Consider the following 20,122-nt stretch of genomic DNA (forward strand, 5'->3'; position numbering starts at 1 on the left):
TAGAGTGCAGGCTCAGTAGTTGTGGCACACGGGCTTAGTTGCTCTGCAGCATGTGGGATCTTCCCGGACCAGGGCTCGAACCCGTGCCCCCTGCACTGGCAGGCAGATTCTTAACCACTTTGCCACCAGGGAAGTCCCCATTTTAGTTTTTTTATATAAGAAAATCATTAGGAAATTTATACACACACATTTGAACATTTGAATCCTTAAATACCCTGAGAAACTTCGTTTCACAGTTAGGATATTTTTATTTCAATGATATTGTAGCTTAAGCATAAATTTTAAGTCTAATTCTACATGTCAAGCTTCTAAATGTAGTGATTTTTTTCAGCATTCCATTTTCTCATGTTTTCCCTTACTTTTGTAACATCATTTAGTTGATTCCTATGCATTACTCAAATGTAAGTGTACTAAAATATATTGGAAAAAAGTCCCATTTTCTTTGAAATTAGGACAATTTAATAGTTAATGTGTCTGTTTCTGAAAATATTGAGAGGAAAAAAATAACCTCATCTCTTTCATAAGCTTGTTCTCTATACTCCGGTTAATCTTTTTTTTTTTTTTTTTTCTTCTAAAGGCTTTAGTTGAAAAATGCCATCGAATTACATCAGTAGTTTTCATTGGTGCACCACATATTTCCGATTGTACTTTCAAAGCTCTTTCTACTTGTGACCTCAGAAAGATCCGATTTGAAGGTCTGTGATGTTAAAAAGTGGTTTAGCATTAATTTTTACTTTTAATCTTGTGGCAATTCAAATACAATACTTCTCTTTTTTTTTAAAACAGGAAATAAAAGGATTACCGATGCGTGCTTCAAATTTATAGACAAGAATTCTCCAAATATCAGTCATATTTACATGGTGGACTGCAAGGGAATAACAGATGGTAGCCTCAAGTCACTCTCACCTTTGAAGCAACTTACTGTGTTGAATCTGGCAAATTGTGTAAGGTAATGAGTCATTCAGTCAAGAAACACTGATTATCTAGAATGTTCCAGACTTCCTCAAGATGCTCATTGGTTAGGAGAGTAAACATGAAAGTCAGGAGTGCAAGTGGAGGTAAATGCAGAGTTCTGTGGTAAAACAAAGGAGGGGCACCCAACCCAGACTAGTTATGTGGGGGCATGGGGAGACTGTCAGGGAACGCTCAGGATATGTGGAATCACAGGCCCTTGTAAGATTAAATGAATTTGCTGGAACACTTATGGGCTACCTTTCCTAGTGAAGGTTCTCACAGCTAGTTCAGTTAATAGGTCTTTTTCCCAAATGGACTTTCCAACTTGCTTATGAAGAACCAATCTTACTGAAGTGTTTCCTCTTGGGTACTAGTTAGATTTCTCCTCTGTGTGGGTTTGCTCACAGATGGACAGATGGCAAGTTCTTACTGAAACCCTTTCTTTAGCTGGGTTACAAATGGGCTTCTATCCTGGTATTCTCAGGTGGGCAAGGATCAAATTCTTGCTAAAATTTCTTCCCCAGTGGATATCTCAGCCTCTTGCCTGTATAAATTTCTTATAATATTAAAGGGCCAGATGATAACAAAATAGCGTTTGATCTACAATGAAACTGGTTAATATTTGGGAAAACATAAGACAAGTCAGAGTAATAAGCTAAGCTACACAAAACCTTAACCCATGTTCCCTATATTAAAATGGGGAGGCACCATGGGTTGGGGAGGGGAGGTAAAGACAGGATTTGAAATGGGTAAAACCTGGATTACGAAATGAAGCCTCCAGTCAACAGCCAGCAAGGAACTGAGGCCTCCTGTCAACAGCCATGTGAGTGAACTTGGAAGCAGACCCTCCACCCTCAGTCAATCCTTCGGATGATTAAAGTTCCAGTTGGCATCTTGGTTGCAAGCTCATGAGCAAGCTGGCACCATAATGCAAGCAGGATGTGTGTGTGTGTGTGTGTGTGTGTGTGTGTGTGTGTGTGTGTGTAACAGCTAATCCTATCTGTATTAACATGTGAAATAAAATTGAATTGCATTCATATATTTCACTCAGGCTTCTGCAGGTTACATAATTTTAAAAAGAAATGGAGGTTTTTCTGCGTCCAGCAGTATAGTTGACAAAACACTTCAAAGGACTCCTTGCTACAAACAATTTAGATCCTGGATGAAACATACTTTCAATACATTGCTGAGCCCACAAAGAGTACTAGAAATATCCAATATCATGATTCTTCACCACCTTCTCAATGAGTAGACTCTCTAAGACGAACAGTGAATACCAAGCAAACATAAAGATAGAGCTGCTATGAGCATAAATGTTCATTTCAACATTGGCATTAAGACAATCAGTTTTAGCAAGACTCAAGATAGGGAAGCAGGATGAGACTTCTGCAGTGTCTGGACCTCTTCAAGGTGGACAAAGTGGTATCAGGTAGATAGTACCTAGGTCCCTGGAAGAAGTTAGCTCAAAGCTTTTCTGAAGGAAAGCACCTTCTCTTTAGGCGTCCAAAATTCCCATAGGTTAAAGTCAAATAAATAGGTGCTCACAATTAAAGACCATCAAATGTACAAAGATATAAGTCACCATGAAGCAAAATAAATTTGAACTTCCATAATTCATATATTAGAATTATCATAGAATATTAAGTAACTATGTATGAAATATTTGAAGAAATAAATAATGGAACCAGAAATATGAGCAGACAACAAAATGTGATAAAAATAACCAGATTTACTTGAAAAACTAACTTTTAGAAATAAAAAATATAGTTATTGAAATAAAGAAAAGGAATTGCTAATCAGCAGGTTAGAACTCACTGAAGAGAGAAGTACAAAGCTGGAAGATAACTGAAGAAATGACAGCAGAGTGAAAAAAGAAAAAGAAAAATGTGATGGAGTATAACAAAAGACAGAGAAGGTTTAATATCAGCGTTTTAGATTAGATTTTTAAAATTCATCTATAAGAGATACACCTAAAACAGGAAGTTTGAGAGTCAAAGTATACATTTTTCTCAACCACATATCAACCCTTCAAAAAATGGACTATGTATGAAGTTTTAAAGCAAGTTCCCACAACTTTCATAGTATTGGTAACGAACAAACTATATTCTCTAACTACAATGCAGTTAAATTAGGAATCAGTAATAAAAAGATAAATTTCAAAAATATATATGATTTAAAAGTGAGAATTCCAGGGCAGCAGAATCACCTGAAGAGCTGAATAAAACTACATATGCCCAAGGCCTACCCCAGAGCTACTGAATCTAAATATCTAGGGATGGAACACTAGCTTGTATATTTTTTAAAAAACAACATGGGTGCTTCTGATGCGCAGCCAGGTTTAGGATTAAATGCATTAACCCATTAACTTGGACCATTACCTGAAAAGTCCTTTTCTATTGACTTTTATGCCTCCAGGATTATCATATAAATGTATATATACATCTATATATACACAGCCATATATATACACATACACATGTCAGTACATGTGTGTGTGTGTGTTAGTATATAAATGTCTGTTTTCAGGCTATCTTTTCTGTTGCATTCATTTATCTGTTTTCTGTCTAATCTTGCACAGTACTTTATCTGTAAAATGGGGAAAATGAAGAGTATACACTCAGGATTGTTGTGAGGATCAAATAAGTTAATTCATGTAATATACTTAGAATAGTGTCTGGCACATAATAAGCACTCAAGAAATGTTATCCTTTATTATTATTACTGCTTTATAATATGTTTTAATATCTAAAAGAATGAGACTCTCTTTATTAGTAGTCTTCTAAGTTATTAGATATTTTTGCCAGTTTATTCTTCCAAGTGAACTTTAGAATAATTCTGTCATATTTCAGAAAAAATCCTATTGAGATATTAATTGAAATTATGTTAAATATATAAATTTTGGAAAGATATATAGTTTTATAATACTTATCTGATTTTCTCTTTACCCAAGAATTATTTATTAAAAATGATTCAGATATCCATGTAGTTTATATCTAATTATCACTGTTACTAATTTTTCATTTTATGACATCATGGTACAAAAATACGGCCTGTACAATTTCTGTCTTTTGGGATCTTTATTTAGGGGTAATGCTGGTGAAAAAGATGATGGCTATGTTGTTTATCATGTTGAATATATATGAATAGTCCATGGAACTTAAATTATATTAATTATATTACTTAAACTTTATGCCCCTTTTTTGTTTGTCAAAAGCTAAGTCTAATACAAAATTATGTTCTTTTTGAATTTTTATTTTTCTTTCATTTTGTATTTATGCTATATTATATGTTGCATAAAAGTTCATGACTAAAATTACCAAAAAAAAGTCAGACTGGCCTTGGATTTCTCTTCTGTAACAGAAAATGTATTTATAATTGGTATTTTAATTAATATTGTTTATATTGTTATATTATATATATACATTTATATGTTTGGTATTTCTGTTGCAGAGGAGAAATCCAAGGCCAGCCTGATTTTTTAGGTTTTTTTGGGGGGGCGGGGTTGTTTTTTGGGTTTTTTTGGCTGCACTGCACAGCATGTGGGATCTTAGTTCCCCAACCAGGGATCGAACCTGTGCCCCCTGCATTGGAAGCATGGAGTCTTAACCAACCTGATTTTTAAAAAAAATTATTTTATTGAAGTATAGTTGATTTACAATGTTGTGTTAATTTCTATGGATAGTCTGATTTTTTTTGATCACACACACACATATATATATATATTTTAAAATGGTTACATCATTACACCATTTCACTGTACGCAGTTTCATGGCAGGAAAGAATATGATCCCCAAATTCTGTACCCAACCATATTATCTTCATTGGGGTGATACCTAATCAATGTAAAATTACCCTGTTAGTCTTGTTTAATATTTTTACTAGTACAGTATTCTAACTCAATGTAAAATTATCACCCCGTGTTAATTTTATTTACCTTTACCTAGTACCACCGCACAATTTTCTTCGTTTTTGTTGTCATTTTATTATAAATGTGTTTCTTGTTGACTATTTATAATTTAGAGAATCATTTATAAGTCTGGACTTACATGGGAGGGGTGGGAGGGATGGCACTGACACATAGGTGTCTATGATTAAGGACAGTGTGGGAAGACTGAGGTCAAGATCTTCTTACAGCATCAGATTTTCTCTGCTTCAGAAAGAAAGGATCTTTAGGTAACTTATTAGGTTTCCAGTCCAGCTAAATTGACTTGTACTTAGTGGAAATTCCTCCAAGATTTTGACAGTAGTTTGACTGTTAGGCGTGGTTCTCCCTATCCTAAGTTTTGGTCTTTTTCTTTTGCAGGAGATTGCATCAGGCACTGTTTAACATGATCACATTTTAACCCCAGGGAAGAAACCTTATAGGCTATCTGTTTTATTAATAATTAGGCCACCTAATTAAATGAACAAATGAATAGGAATAGCATTTTTAGTAACATTTCTCCCATTACTATCATTTACATATTTTCTATTAAAATAAAAGCTATATAATCAAATTTGGTTTAAAAATGTTGGCAAAATACCAGATATAGATATCACCTTGCTATTTTGGAATGTATTGGGTGTAGTAACTATTATTTTAATAGTATTCTACATATTTATACATAAAATCACATGTAGAGCTTTTCTTACTCTTTCCTACAGAATTGGTGACATGGGACTAAAGCAGTTTCTTGATGGTCCTGCAAGCACAAAGATAAGAGAGCTAAATTTAAGTAACTGTATCCACTTGGGTGATGCCTCTATTGCAAAACTATCAGAGCGGTATGATAAAACAATAGTATTTTACATCATGTTATTAGTAATTGTATATTTGTTAATAGGACAAATCAGAGATAGACTTTTGAAGCCATTTGGAAAACATAAGGGATGCCCAGAAGCTGGTCCAATATTCAGCAAAACGAAATAAGACATTGGAGTCATGGAATGAATTAATCTTTTGACTATATCTAAGACGTTTCTTATTAAATTTCAACTTGGAGAAAGTTTGAGATGGAATCACTCATGAAGTTATGAATAGCTATACCTGGGTGACTTCTCTGTACTTTTCAAGGATAACATCTCTATGTAAACCTTTACAGCGTTTCCCAAGGGATATTCAAGCTGGTGGGTTTATTCTTGACCCTGTTTACTTGTGTACACTAAGGGGTTAAGTACAATTCTTGTAGCAAACTTGTAAGGATAAGTGAGAAATTTAACTTTGCACTTTTAGTGGTCATTCATCGTGGTATTTACGTGATAGTTTTTGTATGCATGTAATATATTTTTTTCTTATTAGAAATTGCAATATGAAATGAAATCACAGAATGTTTTATACAGTAATCCACCTCTCTTTCATTCAACTTTGTAATGTCAATTATTTCCACTTTTTTTTTTTTTCTTGGCCGTGCTGCCCACGGCATGTGGGATCTTAATTCCCGACCAGGGATCGAACCCACGACCCCTGCAGTGGAAGTGCGGAGTCCTAACCACTGGACAGCCAAGGAAGTCCCAATTATTTACACTTTTAAGCTTACTTTTATGACAAGAAAAGGAAAATCCTTGTTTCAATAGCATTTGCTTTCCCCAAGTAGTTTTTAATATGAAGAAATTTCTACTGACAGTGTGATTAAAAGCTAAAATGAATTCTTCATGCTACTTTCTTTCAGCTGCTCTAATTTAAACTACTTGAGTTTACGAAATTGTGAACATCTGACTGACCTAGGAGTTGAATTTATTGTAAACATCTTTTCTTTGGTATCAGTAGATCTCTCTGGAACAGACATCTCTAATGAGGTAAAAAAAAAAAGTGTTCAAACAATTCAATGACTTCTATTGTTTTCTGTAATATAATCATTTTCCATTTTGTAAACAATGGAGAGAACAACAATTATTTTTATTTCTTAGAATATTGGATTATAAAGGGCAAGTTTGGGAATATTGTTTCTGGAATAGCGATAGGTGAGGTCATTTGTAAATCAATGGTCTTGTTTCTCTGCTTTAAAAAATGGCAAAACACAATATTTTGAGGAAAGTCCTGACAGATCAGAGTTTTATGTGATAGATCTGAAATGTGTTTCAATTATAGACATTTGGTTATTGTGGAGATATATTTTGGATGGCTTAGGTATATTTTTCCTGTGGATTGTATATTCTATAAGACTACCTGAGTGCCTTGAGATCCAAGTCCTTAGTTCAAAACTGAAGTCTAGAAATGGCCTCTACAAATCTATAAGAGGATACATTTTAAGAAACTCATCTCTTGCAAGCTGCTGTTGCTACTCATCAGAGTTGAAACACAGGTCACACCTATCCTATCATTCCAGCACTGCCCCATTTACTAATCAAAATGAAGATAAACCCAGAGATCTGTCATGTTTCTGAAAGACTTTAATGGACTGTAGTTAGATAAGGAATGTACTGGCTTCTCTTGAAAATCAGAGCATTGGGAGGGATAGAAGAAGACAACAGAGGTGAGGATCTCTTCCCCATCTGCTTGCTAAATCCCTATTCATCCCTCAAGCTCATCAAATATCACCTGTCTCTGAGGTCTTCTCTGAGAAGTCCTACCTTACAGGCAAGTACAGGAACTTCTCTATGTACATCTCCAGCCACAGTGCATTCTTTAACATGACCTGTTTCTGTTTCTCACTGCATTACTGACACCTGTGTTATATGGCCATCCTTCCCTACATATTCAGTGGGCTCTTTTAAATAACTATGTCTGCTCATTGGTTCAGGTTCTTTCCTTTCTTTATCTAAGAGTGAATTTAGATTCAGCCTCCATTCTGCTAGGTGGTCTCCTCTCCCCTTCCTTGGAGTGTTGTCGAAATGTAGTATGAGAGTGGGAGCTCAGGGCAGTTACATGTAGTCAACTCATGGTGGAATCAAGCCTGGTCTTCTCAATGCTGTCTTTTGTCCAAGGTGGAATCCAGTGAGATGTCTGAGGGCCCATTTGGTTTCCTTCCAGGTAAATTCCTGATGTGTCTTCCCTTTCCTGGCTCTAAGCCCCCCTTCAAGTCTTCAGGCTCCTTTGTCATAGGGGCCCTTGCTCTGGGCCCCTCTGGGTCATCCTGGGGCATGGGGACTCTGTGAGGCCTTCTTAGGTCCACAATCCCAGACATCCCCTGCAGACATTTTCCTGCTGTTACATCTGGGTGTATTTGCCCTCAGACCCATGCCTCACCCTTCTCACTCTCCTACAGAATGGCTGATTCACGTCAGTTAGATTCCAGTTGGGTTTGGTGCTTGTGAGGCATTTGTGCACAATGGGAGGGTCAGAAGAAGGGAGAGGCCGGGGTTTTCCTCCACCTTTCCTTTCATTATTATCATCAGCTGCATGTCTTTTGTGATCTACTCCCTTTAGTCAGAACTGCTGTGGTTCTAGCTTCCCTCGTGACCTTGGACTCTGGGCTCTAATAAACACCATTGTTTCCCATTGTCCTTCCAGCACAGGGGTGGTAGTGGTTTCCTGCTGCTAAATCTCTAGATTTTGTCATTATTCCATTAGGCTCCTCAGTTCTCTAACACCTGTTTAGTCAATTCTCTTTCACAATTAAATTTCCTCAGTTTGAAATTAGAGTTGTTTTTATTTTCCTCATTAGATCTTAGCTGGTACAATGATGAGCATAGGAAAACTCTGCTGCCTTGTTGCTTTGCACAGCCATACCAGGGAAAAGTAGAATGAGTTCTCATGTACTCTTAGACCCCCAAACCTATCCGGAGATAGAGTCCAGGGAGGTCTGGAACAGGGCCCTGTATCCCAGCACCTCATTCCTTTGCTTCCCTCCTGCTCTCCCTTCCCCTCTTCTTCCTCCACCCTCCCCTCCTTCCCCCCTTCTCTCTCCCTTCCTCTTGTCTCTCCTTTCTCTTCTCCTTCCCTCTCTGCTCCTCTCCCCTCTTCTTTTCTTTGCTCCCCGTCTCTTCTCTTGGCACAGATTCTTTGTCTAATCTGAGGGTGGAAGAAATGTTCCAACTGATTACATGGTTTTTAAAAATGTCATGTTCCAAGACTTTCAGGGTTTAGAATTTAAAGCTTACAAGTCTAGGATGTTTTTGTCCTGTGTTGTTCTGTAAAAACCCTTCCCTGACACATATAAGTAGAAGGCCCAGCTGTTGTCTGAAGGGTCACAGGGTAACAAGAAGGATCAAAGCACATTATAAAGTACATTAAAATATAATTCCACCACAGCACTCATCACAAGTCTGAACTATCTGGTGAACATTTGTTGAATTAACGAAGGTAGGCTTAGATGCTCTATCCTAGTTTTTAGCATTTGCGAAAAGCTCAGTTTTTATTTTCGAAGACCACATATTAAAATTTTTAACTGAGGAAAAGTTAAAAACTTAGGAATATAGCCTCAAGTCCCATTCACTGTTTTAATTTTTTTGTAAAGAATATACACAATCTGAAAGAGCACCTATGGAGAAGAAAGCTAGTTGTTTTCTGCTAAAAGACTGAAAAGTCTTCTGAAGGCTGTTGTTTTCCTCCTCCAAGTCAGTTAAATTGTGATCCAAAAGTCAAATGATTGACAACATAGTGCTACAACAGCTGTGGAAGCTAACCTCAAACAGTCAAATTAAAATGAGTCAGCCCAGATGTCAACTCGGGGCAGCTAAACACCAGCCTGGATTGTAGGTCTGATGAAGTGCAAATATGACTATAGACTTAACATTCAAGATTTAAACTCTGGAATGTTACAGATATTCACCAGAGATCAAATGTGACCACTTATGCCTTTGGGAAAAAAAACAATTTATGTTTTCTAATAATTATGTTCACTCACAATTCTTTTCAAGAGTGAGTTTTTAGTTAGAATCACACTACTTACTTAGTTAACAAATATTTACTCTAATTACATTGTGCTTGGTGCTGGGGATACTGGAATGAACAAAACAGACAGGCCCCCTCCTCCTAGCCCTTACATTCTAGTGGAAGACAGGCGTGAGACAAGTGGTTACAAAACATGATGGGTGTGGGAAACAAACAGATGGGAAACTTAACCTGGCTCAGAGAGTCAGAGAAGATCTTCTTTTACAAGAGAAGGGGAAAGAGTATGTGGTGAAACAAAGAAATAGCTCGCACAAAGGTAAAGAGGTTGAGAGTATGGTCGCATCAAGGAAATCTGCACATTTGGGTATAGCTGGATTAGGAGGAGAGTGGTGAGAGATGATGTTTGAGAGGTAGGCGGGGGCCAGGTCATGAGGGGTCCAGAAGCCACAGTGAGGAATTTGTTCTCTGCCTTGTTGGCAATGGAAGGACATTCAGTATTGTCAATTAGACAGACAGTAACACAGTCAGACTGACATTTTGAAAAGGTCACTCTATCTGCTGGATAGACATGGAGATGATAGATGCACTAGTGACCAATTATAAAGCAGTAATTCATGTGAAAAATTATGAGGGTCTATATTAGGGTTATAACCAGGGAGATGGTAGTAGGGCTGGCACAGCAGATTGAGGGACATTTAGAAGAAAGAATCAACGGGAGCTAGGGACAGAAGGAGTATGGGGGTAAGGAAGAGAGAGAGGGAATCAAGGATGATGCCAGATTTTTGGCTTGAGCGTCTCTATAAATGGTGGTGTCCTTTACTGAGCTGTGTCCCTTCCATAGGGAGAGGAACAGGTTGGCTACAGGTTGGGAAAATAGGCATGTTTAGTTTGAGTCACCTGCAAGACAGCTTTATAGAGAGGTACAAGAGCTCTGGAAATAAGCAGGGAAATCAGTGAAATTTACTCCTTGGAGGTAGAAAAGCTCTCTAGGGTTGCAGTGGGTGATGGGGCATTGTGTTCAGAAAATCATGGATACTTATGAGGAAGTTAAGCAGCAAAGGCAAAACTACAGATATTTAGAAATCCAAAAAGGTGTTTAATTGAGAGAGCTAATTTAAATGGGGGAAGCCAAGAAGAGAACACAGTTATTTCAAACTTTATACATTTTTTATAATTATTTTATTGTCTTCAGCCATTCCTTTTGTGGAGAATAGTGACTAATGTATTACGTCATCCATGAATAAAAGTTGTTTAGGAAGTTATCTAATAAGCATATTTTATAGAAAGAGGAAAAACATCAATTTTTCTCTTCTAATATAAACAGGATAGGGTTTGTAAGTGAAGGAAATAGCTCATTAATGTGATGGTATTTTAAGCTATCTTTAAAATTCTTTAATTTTCTATAACTTTTTCTTAATGTCTAATTCAGTGGGATGTTATTTGTTCTCTACTCACCCCAGAGGATTGTTTGAATATAAGGTTATATCTCCGTGTATACAGGAAAATGTTTTCCACTCTAGTTAGGAGAACTGTCATTTGCTGAAGACCACAGGATCCACAGTTAGGGCAGTTCAATCTGTTGCTTAAATTGTTTTAGTCACCACCATACTTGTTTAAAGGAAAAATGAGTCAGAGCAATGTTCCAGACAGTATGCTTAGACAGAGGTTTAAGAAGACTCTTTCATTTGCCTGATTTTCAAAAGTTTTCACCATGAGTGCCAATTGTGTAGGCCATCTCCTGGAGTCCCCTCACTAGAAGGTGAGATCCATGAGGCTGAGACTTTGTTTTGTTCACTGCTGTTTTCCCAGAACCCTGGGGGTAGTAGACACTCGAAAAATACACATTGAATGAAGGAACAAATGCTGAGGTCTAGGGCACCAAATGTGAGTAAGATCTGTTCCCTGCAGCCCAATTTGGAAGTGTGTGACTAATTTAATTATGGTGTGGCAGGTGTAGTGGTAGAGGAAGCAGAGGAAAGGATCTATTAACTCAGTCTGTCTAACACAGAAGCATGCAAATGCATGCTTGTTCAAGGAACTTTACGTAGCTTAGTACTGCTAGAATATACTGTGAAAAGGAGATGTCACTGAGGGAATATCATGTTATCCCCAAGGAGCCTGGACTTGAATCAATGGATGATGAAGTAGCACCTAGAAGGGGAGCCACAGTCAGAGTCAGCCACCCATTTTAGATTATTTGGGTTATTCTCTGGGTGACAGACTGGAGGGGAGACCAGTGGGAGTTACTTCAGTAGTTAAAGAAAGAGATGAGAAGTTCTTGAACTAGGTCAGAGGACAAAAGTAGTATGGAAAGAACATATTCAAGACTACTTAGGAGGTAAAATTGAAAGAACTTGATGACTGATTAGATGTGGAAGATAAGAGCCTGGAGGTGAGGGGGAGGATAAGAATGATTCCAAAATCTGGCTTTGGGTGGATGGAAGTCCTACCTGAAAGAAAGTTAGGTAATGTAGGAAAAGTAACAGGTTTTGAGAGAAAGGTGATTTCAGTTTTATCAGACTGAGTTAGAGTGTGTGGGATATTCAGGCCAAAGGCTTGGGAGAGAGATCCTGAAGGGAGACTCAGATTTAGGAGTCATCAGCATGGAGGTGTGAATGTGGCCAAGATCCTGAGAGACAGTGTAGGGAGTATGGAGAGATGTGCACCCAGGAAGACCACAATAGAATACCAATATTTAAAGAATGGGAAGAAGATGAATCCATGAAGGATGCTAAAGATAGAAGATGAAAAACGTTGTAAGAGAATCAGGTGACTGTAGTCATGTGTGGAATGTTGAGGGAACAACCAACAATGTCTAATAAAACAGAAATAAAATCGGAGAAAGACCAAAATTTGAAAGAACATTTACCATTAATTAAACAGATGCCTGCCAACCACTCTGATGTCATTTCATGTCCCTGCTCCTCTCATTCTCTTTCCTCAAGCCCCACTGCCACTTTCAAGCTCCTCAAACAAGCCAAATTCTTTCCTACCTCAGGATCTTTATATATATTGTACTTTCTGCTTGGGATGCTCCTCCTTCCATTCTTGTGCTTGAGTAGGTAGATGCTAAGCAAGTAATCACTGATGTTCCTGACAATAGCTGTAGCATCTTGACATAAGCTAATAATGCCTTTTAAGATATTCTGGATGTAATTTTATAAATACTAAACATTAGGCATGCTATCTGTAATTATCAGAAAATCACACTCTCACAAGCCTCTTAGATAGCCTCATCCACCAGAGGGCAGACATCACAAGCAAGAAGAACTACAATCCTGCAGCCTGTGGAACAAAAACCACATTCACAGAAAGAGAGACAAGATGAAAAGGCAGAAGGCTATGTACCACATGAAGGAACAAGATAAAACCCCAGAAAAACAACTAAATGAAATGGAGATAGGCAACCTTCCAGAAAAAGAATTCAGAATAATGATAGTGAAGATGATCCAAGACCTCAGAAAAAGAATGGAGGCAAAGATCGAGAAGATGCAAGAAATGTTTAACAAAGACCTAGAAGAATTAAAGAACAAACAAACAGACATGAACAATACAATAACTGAAATGAAAAATACACTAGAAGGAATCAATAGCAGAATAACTGAGGCAGAAGAACGGATAAGTGATCTGGAAGACAGAATGGTGGAATTCACTGCTGCGGAACAGAATAAAGAAAAAAGAATGAAAAGAAATGAAGACAGCCTAAGAGACCTCTGGGACAACATTAAACGCAAAAACATTCGCATTATAGGGGTCCCAGAAGGAGAAGAGAGAGAGAAAGACCAGAGAAAATATTTGAAGAGATTATAGTCAAAAAATTCCTTAACATGGGAAAGGAAATAGCCACCCAAGTCCAGGAAGTGCAGAGAGTCCCATACAGGATAAACCCAAGGAGAAACATGCTGAGACACACAGTAATCAAATTGGCAAAAATTAAAAACAAAGAAAAATTACTGAAAGCAGCAAGGGAAAAAAGGCAAATAACATACAATGGAACTCCCATAACGTTAACAACTGATTTCTCAGCACAAACTGTACAAGCCAGAAGGGAGTGGCATGACATATTTAAAGTGATGAAAGGGAAGAACCTATAACCAATATTACTCTACCTGGCAAGGATCTCATTCAGATTCGATGGAGAAATCAAAAGCTTTACAGTCAAGCAAAAGCTAAGAGAATTCAGCACCACCAAACTAGCTCTACAACAAATGCTAAAGGAACTTCTCTAAGTGGGAAATACAAGAGAAGAAAAGGACCTACAAAAACAAACCCCAAACAGTTAAGAAAATGGTAATAGGAACATACATATCAATAAGTACCTTAAACGTGAATGGATTAATAAATGCTCCAACCAAAAGACACAGGCTCGCTGAATGGGTACAAAAACAAGACTCATACATATGCTGTCTCCAAGAGACCCACTTCAGACCAAGGGACACATACAGACTGAAAGTGAGGGAATGGAAAAAGATATTCCATGCAAATGGAAATCAAAAGAAAGCTAGAGTAGCAATACTCATATCAGAAAAAATAGACTTTAAAATAATGAATATTACAAGAGACAAGGAAGGACACTACATAATGATCAAGGGATCAATCCAAGAAGAAGATATAACAATTATAAATATATATGCACCCAACATAGGAGCACCTCAATACATAAGGCAACTGCTAACAGCTATAAAAGAAGAAATCGACAGTAACACAATAATAGTGGGGGACTTTAACACCTCGCTTACACCAATGGACAGATCGTCCAAACAGAAAATTAATAAGGAAACACAAGCTTTAAATGACACAGTAGACCAGATAGATTTAATTGATATTTATAGGACATTCCATCCCAAAACAGCAGATTATGCTTTCTTCTCAAGTGCACATGGAATATTCTCCAAGAAAGATCATATCGTGGGTCACAAATCAAGCCTCAGTAAATTTAAGAAAACTGAAATCATATCAAGCATCTTTTCTGACCACAACACTATGAGATTAGAAATCAATTACAGGGGGCTTCCCTGGTGGCGCAGTGGTTGAGAATCTGCCTGCCAATGCAGGGGACACGGGTTCGAGCGCTGGTCTGGGAAGATCCCACATGCCGTGGAGCAACTAGGCCTGTGAGCCACAACTACTGAGCCTGCACGTCTGGAGCCTGTGCTCCGCAACAAGAGAGGCCGCGATGGTGAGAGGCCCGCACACCGCGATGAAGAGTGGCCCCCACTTGTCACAACTAGAGAAAGCCCTTGCACAGAAATGAAGACCCAACACAGCCAAAAATAATTAATTAATTAATTAATTAATTAATTAATTAATTAAAAAAAAAGAAATCAATTACAGGAAAAACAACGTAAAAAACATAAACACATGGAGGCTAAACAATACATTACTGAATAACCAAGAGATCACTGAAGAAATAAAAGAGAAAATCAAAAAATACCTAGAGACAAATGACAATGAAAACACGACGACCCAAAACCTATGGGATGCAGCAAAAGCAGTTGTAAGAGGGAAGTTTATAGCAATACAAGCCTACCTTAAGAAACAACAATCTCAAATAAACAATCTAACCTTACACCTAAAGGAACTAGAGAAAGAGAAACAAACAAAACCCAAAGTTAGCAGAAGGAAAGAAATCATAAAGATCAGAGCATAAATAAATGAAATAGAAAAAAAGAAAACAATAGCAAAGGTCAATAAAACTAATAGCTGGTTCTTTGAGAAGATAAACAAAATTGATAAACCATTAGCCACACTCATCAAGAAAACGAGGGAGAGGACTCAAATCCATAAAATTAGAAATGAAAAAGGAGAAGTTACAACAGACACCGCAGAAATACAAAGCATCCTAAGATACTACTACAAGCAACTCTATGTTAATAAAATGGACAACCTGGAAGAAATGGACAAATATTTAGAAAGGTATAACCTTCCAAGACTGAACCAGGAAGAAATAGAAAATATGAATAGACCAATCACAAGTACTGAAACTGAAACTGTGATTAAAAATCTTCCAACAAACAAAAGTCCAGGACCAGATGGCTTCACAGGTGAATTCTATCAAACATTTAGAGAAGCGCTAACACCCATCCTTTTCAAACTCTTCCAAAAGATCGCAGAAGAAGGAACACTCCCAAACTCATTCTATGAGGCCACCATCACCTTGATACCAAAACCAGACAAAGATACTACAAAAAAAGAAAATTACAGACCAATATCACCCATGAATATAGATGCAAAAATCCTCAACAAAATACTAGCAAACAGAATCCAACAACACATTAAAAGGATCATACACCACGATCAAGTGGGATTTATCCCAGGGATGCAAGGATTCTTCAATATACGCAAATCAATCAATGTGATACACCACATTAACAAATTGAAGAAGAAAAACCATATGATCATCTCAATAGATGCAGAAAAAGCTTTTGACAAAATTCAACACCAATTTATGATAAAAACTCTTCAGAAAGTGGGCATAGAGGGAAACTACCTCAACATAATAAAGGCCATATACAACAAACCCACAGGAAACATCATTCTCAATGGTGAAAAACTGAAAGCATTTCCTCTAAGATCAGGAACAAGACAAGGATGTCCACTCTCACCACTATTATTCAACATAGTTTTGGAAGTTTTAACCCAGCAATCAGAGAAGAAAAAGAAATAAAAGGAATACAAATTGGAAAAGAAGAAGTAAAACTGTCACTGTTTGCAGATGACATGATACTATACATAGAGAATCCTAAAGATGCCACCAGAAAACTACTAGAGCTAATCAATGAATTTGGTAAAGTTGTAGGACACAAAATTAATGCACAGAAATCTCTTGCATTCCTATACACGAATGATGAAAAATCTGAAAGAGAAATTAAGGAGACACTCTCATTTACCATTGCAACAAAAAGAATAAAATACCTAGGAATAAACCTACCTAGGGAGACAAAAGACCTGTAGGCAGAAAACTATAAGACACTGATGAAAGAAATTAAAGATGATACAAACAGATGGAGAGATATACCATGTTTTTGGATGGAAGAATCAACATTGTGAAAGTGACTATACTACCCAAAGCAATCTACAGAGTCAGTGCAATCCCTATCAAACTACCAATGGCATTTTTCACAGAACTAGAACAAAAAATTTCACAATTTGTTTGGAAACACAAAAGACCCCGAATAGCCAGGGAAATCTTGAGAAAAAAAAAAAACAAAACGGAGCTGGAGGAATCAGGCTCCTGGATTTCAGACTATACTACAAAAGCTACAGTAATGAAGACAGTATGGTACTGGCAGAAAAACAGAAATATAGTTGAATGGAACAGGATAGAAAGCCCAGAGATAAACCCATGCACATATGGTAACCTTATTTTTGGTAAAGGAGGCAAGAGTATACATGGAGAAAAGACAGTCTCTTCAATAAGTGGTGCTGGGAAAACTGGACAGCTACATGTAAAAGAGTGAAATTAGAACACTTCCTAACACCATACACAAAACTCAAAATGGATTAGAGACCTATATGTAAGACTGACACTGTAAAATTCTTAGAGGAAAACATAGGAAGAACACTTTGACATAAATCACACCAAGATCTTTTTTGATCCACCTCCTAGAGTAATGGAAATAAAAACAAAAAGAAACAAATGGGACCTAATGAAACTTAAAAGCTTTTGCACAGCAAAGGAAACTACAAACAAGATGAAAAGACAACCCTCAGAATGGGAGAAAATATTTGCAAACGAATCAATGGACAAAGGATTAATCTCCAAAATATATAAACAGCTCATGCAGCTCAATATTAAAAAAACCAACAACCCAATCCAAAAATGGGCAGAAGACCTAAATAGATATTTCTCCAAAGAAGACACACAGATGGCCAAGAGGCACATGAAAAGCTGCTCAACATCACTAATTATTAGAGAAATGCAAATCAAAACTACAATGAGGTATCACCTCACACCAGTTAGAATGGGCATCATCAGAAAATCTACAAACAACAAATGCTGGAAGGGGTGTGGAGAGAAGAGAACCCTCTTGCACTGTTGGTGGGAATGTAAATTGATACAGCCACTATGTAGAACAGTATGGAGGTTCCTTAAAAAACTAAAAATAGAATTACCATATGACCCAGCAATCCCACTGCTGGTCATATACCCAGAGAAAACCAAAATTCAAAAAGACACATGCACCGCAATGTTCATTGCAGCACTATTTACAATAGCCAGGTCATGGAAGCAACCTCAATGTCCATCAACAGACAAATGGATAAAGAAGATGTGGTACATATATACAATGGAATATTACTCAGCCATAAAAAGGAACGAAATTGAGTCATCTGTAGAGACGTGGATGGATCTAGGGACTGTCATACAGAGTGAAGTAAGTCAGAAAGAGAGAAGCAAATATTGTATATTAACACATGTATGTGGAACCTAGAAAAATGGTACAGATGAACCAGTTTGCAGGGCAGAAATTGAGACACAGATATAGAGAACAAACGTATGGACACCAAAGGGGGAAAGTGGTGGGGGGGGATGGTTGTGGTGGTGTGATGAACTGGGAGATTGGGATTGACATATATACAATAATACGTATTAAATGGATAACTAATAAGAACCTGCTGTTTAAAAAAATAAATAAAGTTCAAAAAAAAATCACACTCTCAACCTAGGTCATTTCAAGGCAATATCAATAGGTTTTATTTTATTGATCCATTCTCTCTTTAAGAAAACTTAAATCTTATGGTGAGATTAATTACTCTAGATGGTTTTCTAAATAAGTAAGCGTTCTTTAGTTCCTAATATATTGTATCTTATCCCTGCCACATTACAGCATAGTCCCCTAGAGGGGTGTTATGCTTTAAGATGGCCTCATTTGGGTAGCACCCAAATTATTTTCAAATTGAACTGCAAAACAAAGAAAAAAACCCGGTAATTCTAATTGAATATTGGCGTGTTGTTTCCATCTTAATTTTAATTGTATATGTTATAAGGTCATTTAGTTTCAGATATTTCTAGCCAAAGAAAAAAAAGAAGCCGATGTGAGAACTTTAACAATATCTCCTATATCTGTCCCCCTGCCTCCTCTCCAACCCTGCTGCCACTGCCATAGTTCAAGCACCATTTCTCCTTACTAACCTCTCTTGCATTAAGTATCACTGTCCTCAAATCTGTTCTCCACTCTGCTGTGGTGTGATCTTCCAGCATGCAAATCTGAGCCTTTCACTTCCTTGCTCAGACTTCTTCAGGAGCTCTACATTGCTTTCAGCATAAAGTCTAAATAGTCTAGTGTGGAGAACCAAGCTCTTCCTGAGGTGGTTCCTGCCTACTTGTGCAGCCTCACTTGCAGATGACTCCCACCTTTCATCTGTGCTCCAGAGACATAGAACTGACTCTCCTACAGCTCCGCAAACATGTCATGCTCTCCTTGCCTTCCCATTTCTGCGAGTTAATCTCTCTGTCTGAAACAGCCTTTCTTCTTGGCCACCTAGTAAATTCTTGCTCATCCCTCAAGTTTCAGCTGTGTGAAGCTCTTCTGGAATTCCTGGGCAGGCTTAGGATCTACCTACCTTGTGTTTCCGCTGTACTTGATAATGCCTCCAATAAAGCAATCAGCTCAATATATTTTAATATTTTTTCCCACGCCTGTCTCCTTACAAACTGTAAGTTTCTTGAGGGCAGAGGCTGGATCATCCTGTCTTTGGGATGCCCAGCATAATGCTTAGTACATAAGAGGCATGTAAAATATTTGATCAGTGAGTCAGTGAGTGAGGGAATGAATGGATCTGGTACCGTTTCCTTCCTGTAAACCAAACACTTAGACTTTTAAAAATTCTACATTTTCTTAGCTATGATCTGAGCTGGAGTGGGAGAGCTTACAGTTGCATGTCTTAATGTGATGATACGCTTTCAAGAGGCCACCCATCTGCATGGAACACACATACAAATAAAGCCAGAGGTTTAGTGCAGCACAACCCCTAAAGGAGGAAGCACACGAAATCACTTGAGATTTAAGAAATAGAAAGAATGGGAGTTAAAAGAAAGCAGAATAACTCAGAGGCAAATGGATTTGCCTTGGATTAAAAACAAAAAACACATTAGAAGTCTGCCCTACTGAACTTTTTCATATGAAGCTGGACCTCTCCTTAGTCCATTCCAGGCCCTTCTTCCCAGCCAGTGGCCTTATATGAACCTGCTGGTCCCATCACTAGCAATAGTGGTTTTCCTCATAGAAGTTCCAGTCAATTTTCTCCTGTTTCCAGCAAAATGCCTACTAAAATCACTGCAAAGAGAAGTGACCAACCTGAGCTTGTCATTTCCCTCAAGGAGAATATCTGGTTGATATAACTTTCCTCTCAACCTCCATCAGGTAGGAGGCAAGTAGACTCAAGGTGACTTGTTCTATTTCCAGGTAACAGAGA

The 20,122-nt window shown here is 37.5% G+C and overlaps 2 protein-coding genes across 2 annotated transcripts in view; one reads left to right on the forward strand and one right to left on the reverse strand.

The window, feature by feature from the left end:
* The window catches only part of FBXL13 (F-box and leucine rich repeat protein 13), a 208,574-nt gene that overhangs the window by 154,190 nt on the left and 34,262 nt on the right, over positions 1-20,122 (forward strand). The window contains exons 14-17 of the mRNA XM_082473917.1: positions 578-695; positions 787-949; positions 5,599-5,718; positions 6,603-6,729. Of these exons, the coding sequence (XP_082330043.1) occupies positions 578-695; positions 787-949; positions 5,599-5,718; positions 6,603-6,729 (528 nt within the window). The remainder of the gene's footprint in view (positions 1-577; positions 696-786; positions 950-5,598; positions 5,719-6,602; positions 6,730-20,122) is intronic.
* The window catches only part of LRRC17 (leucine rich repeat containing 17), a 194,138-nt gene that overhangs the window by 154,092 nt on the left and 19,924 nt on the right, over positions 1-20,122 (reverse strand). The window lies entirely within an intron of this gene.

The sequence above is a fragment of the Balaenoptera physalus genome (genome assembly GCF_965194825.1).
Source record: "Balaenoptera physalus genome assembly, chromosome: 8".
Classification (NCBI taxonomy): domain Eukaryota; kingdom Metazoa; phylum Chordata; class Mammalia; order Artiodactyla; family Balaenopteridae; genus Balaenoptera; species Balaenoptera physalus.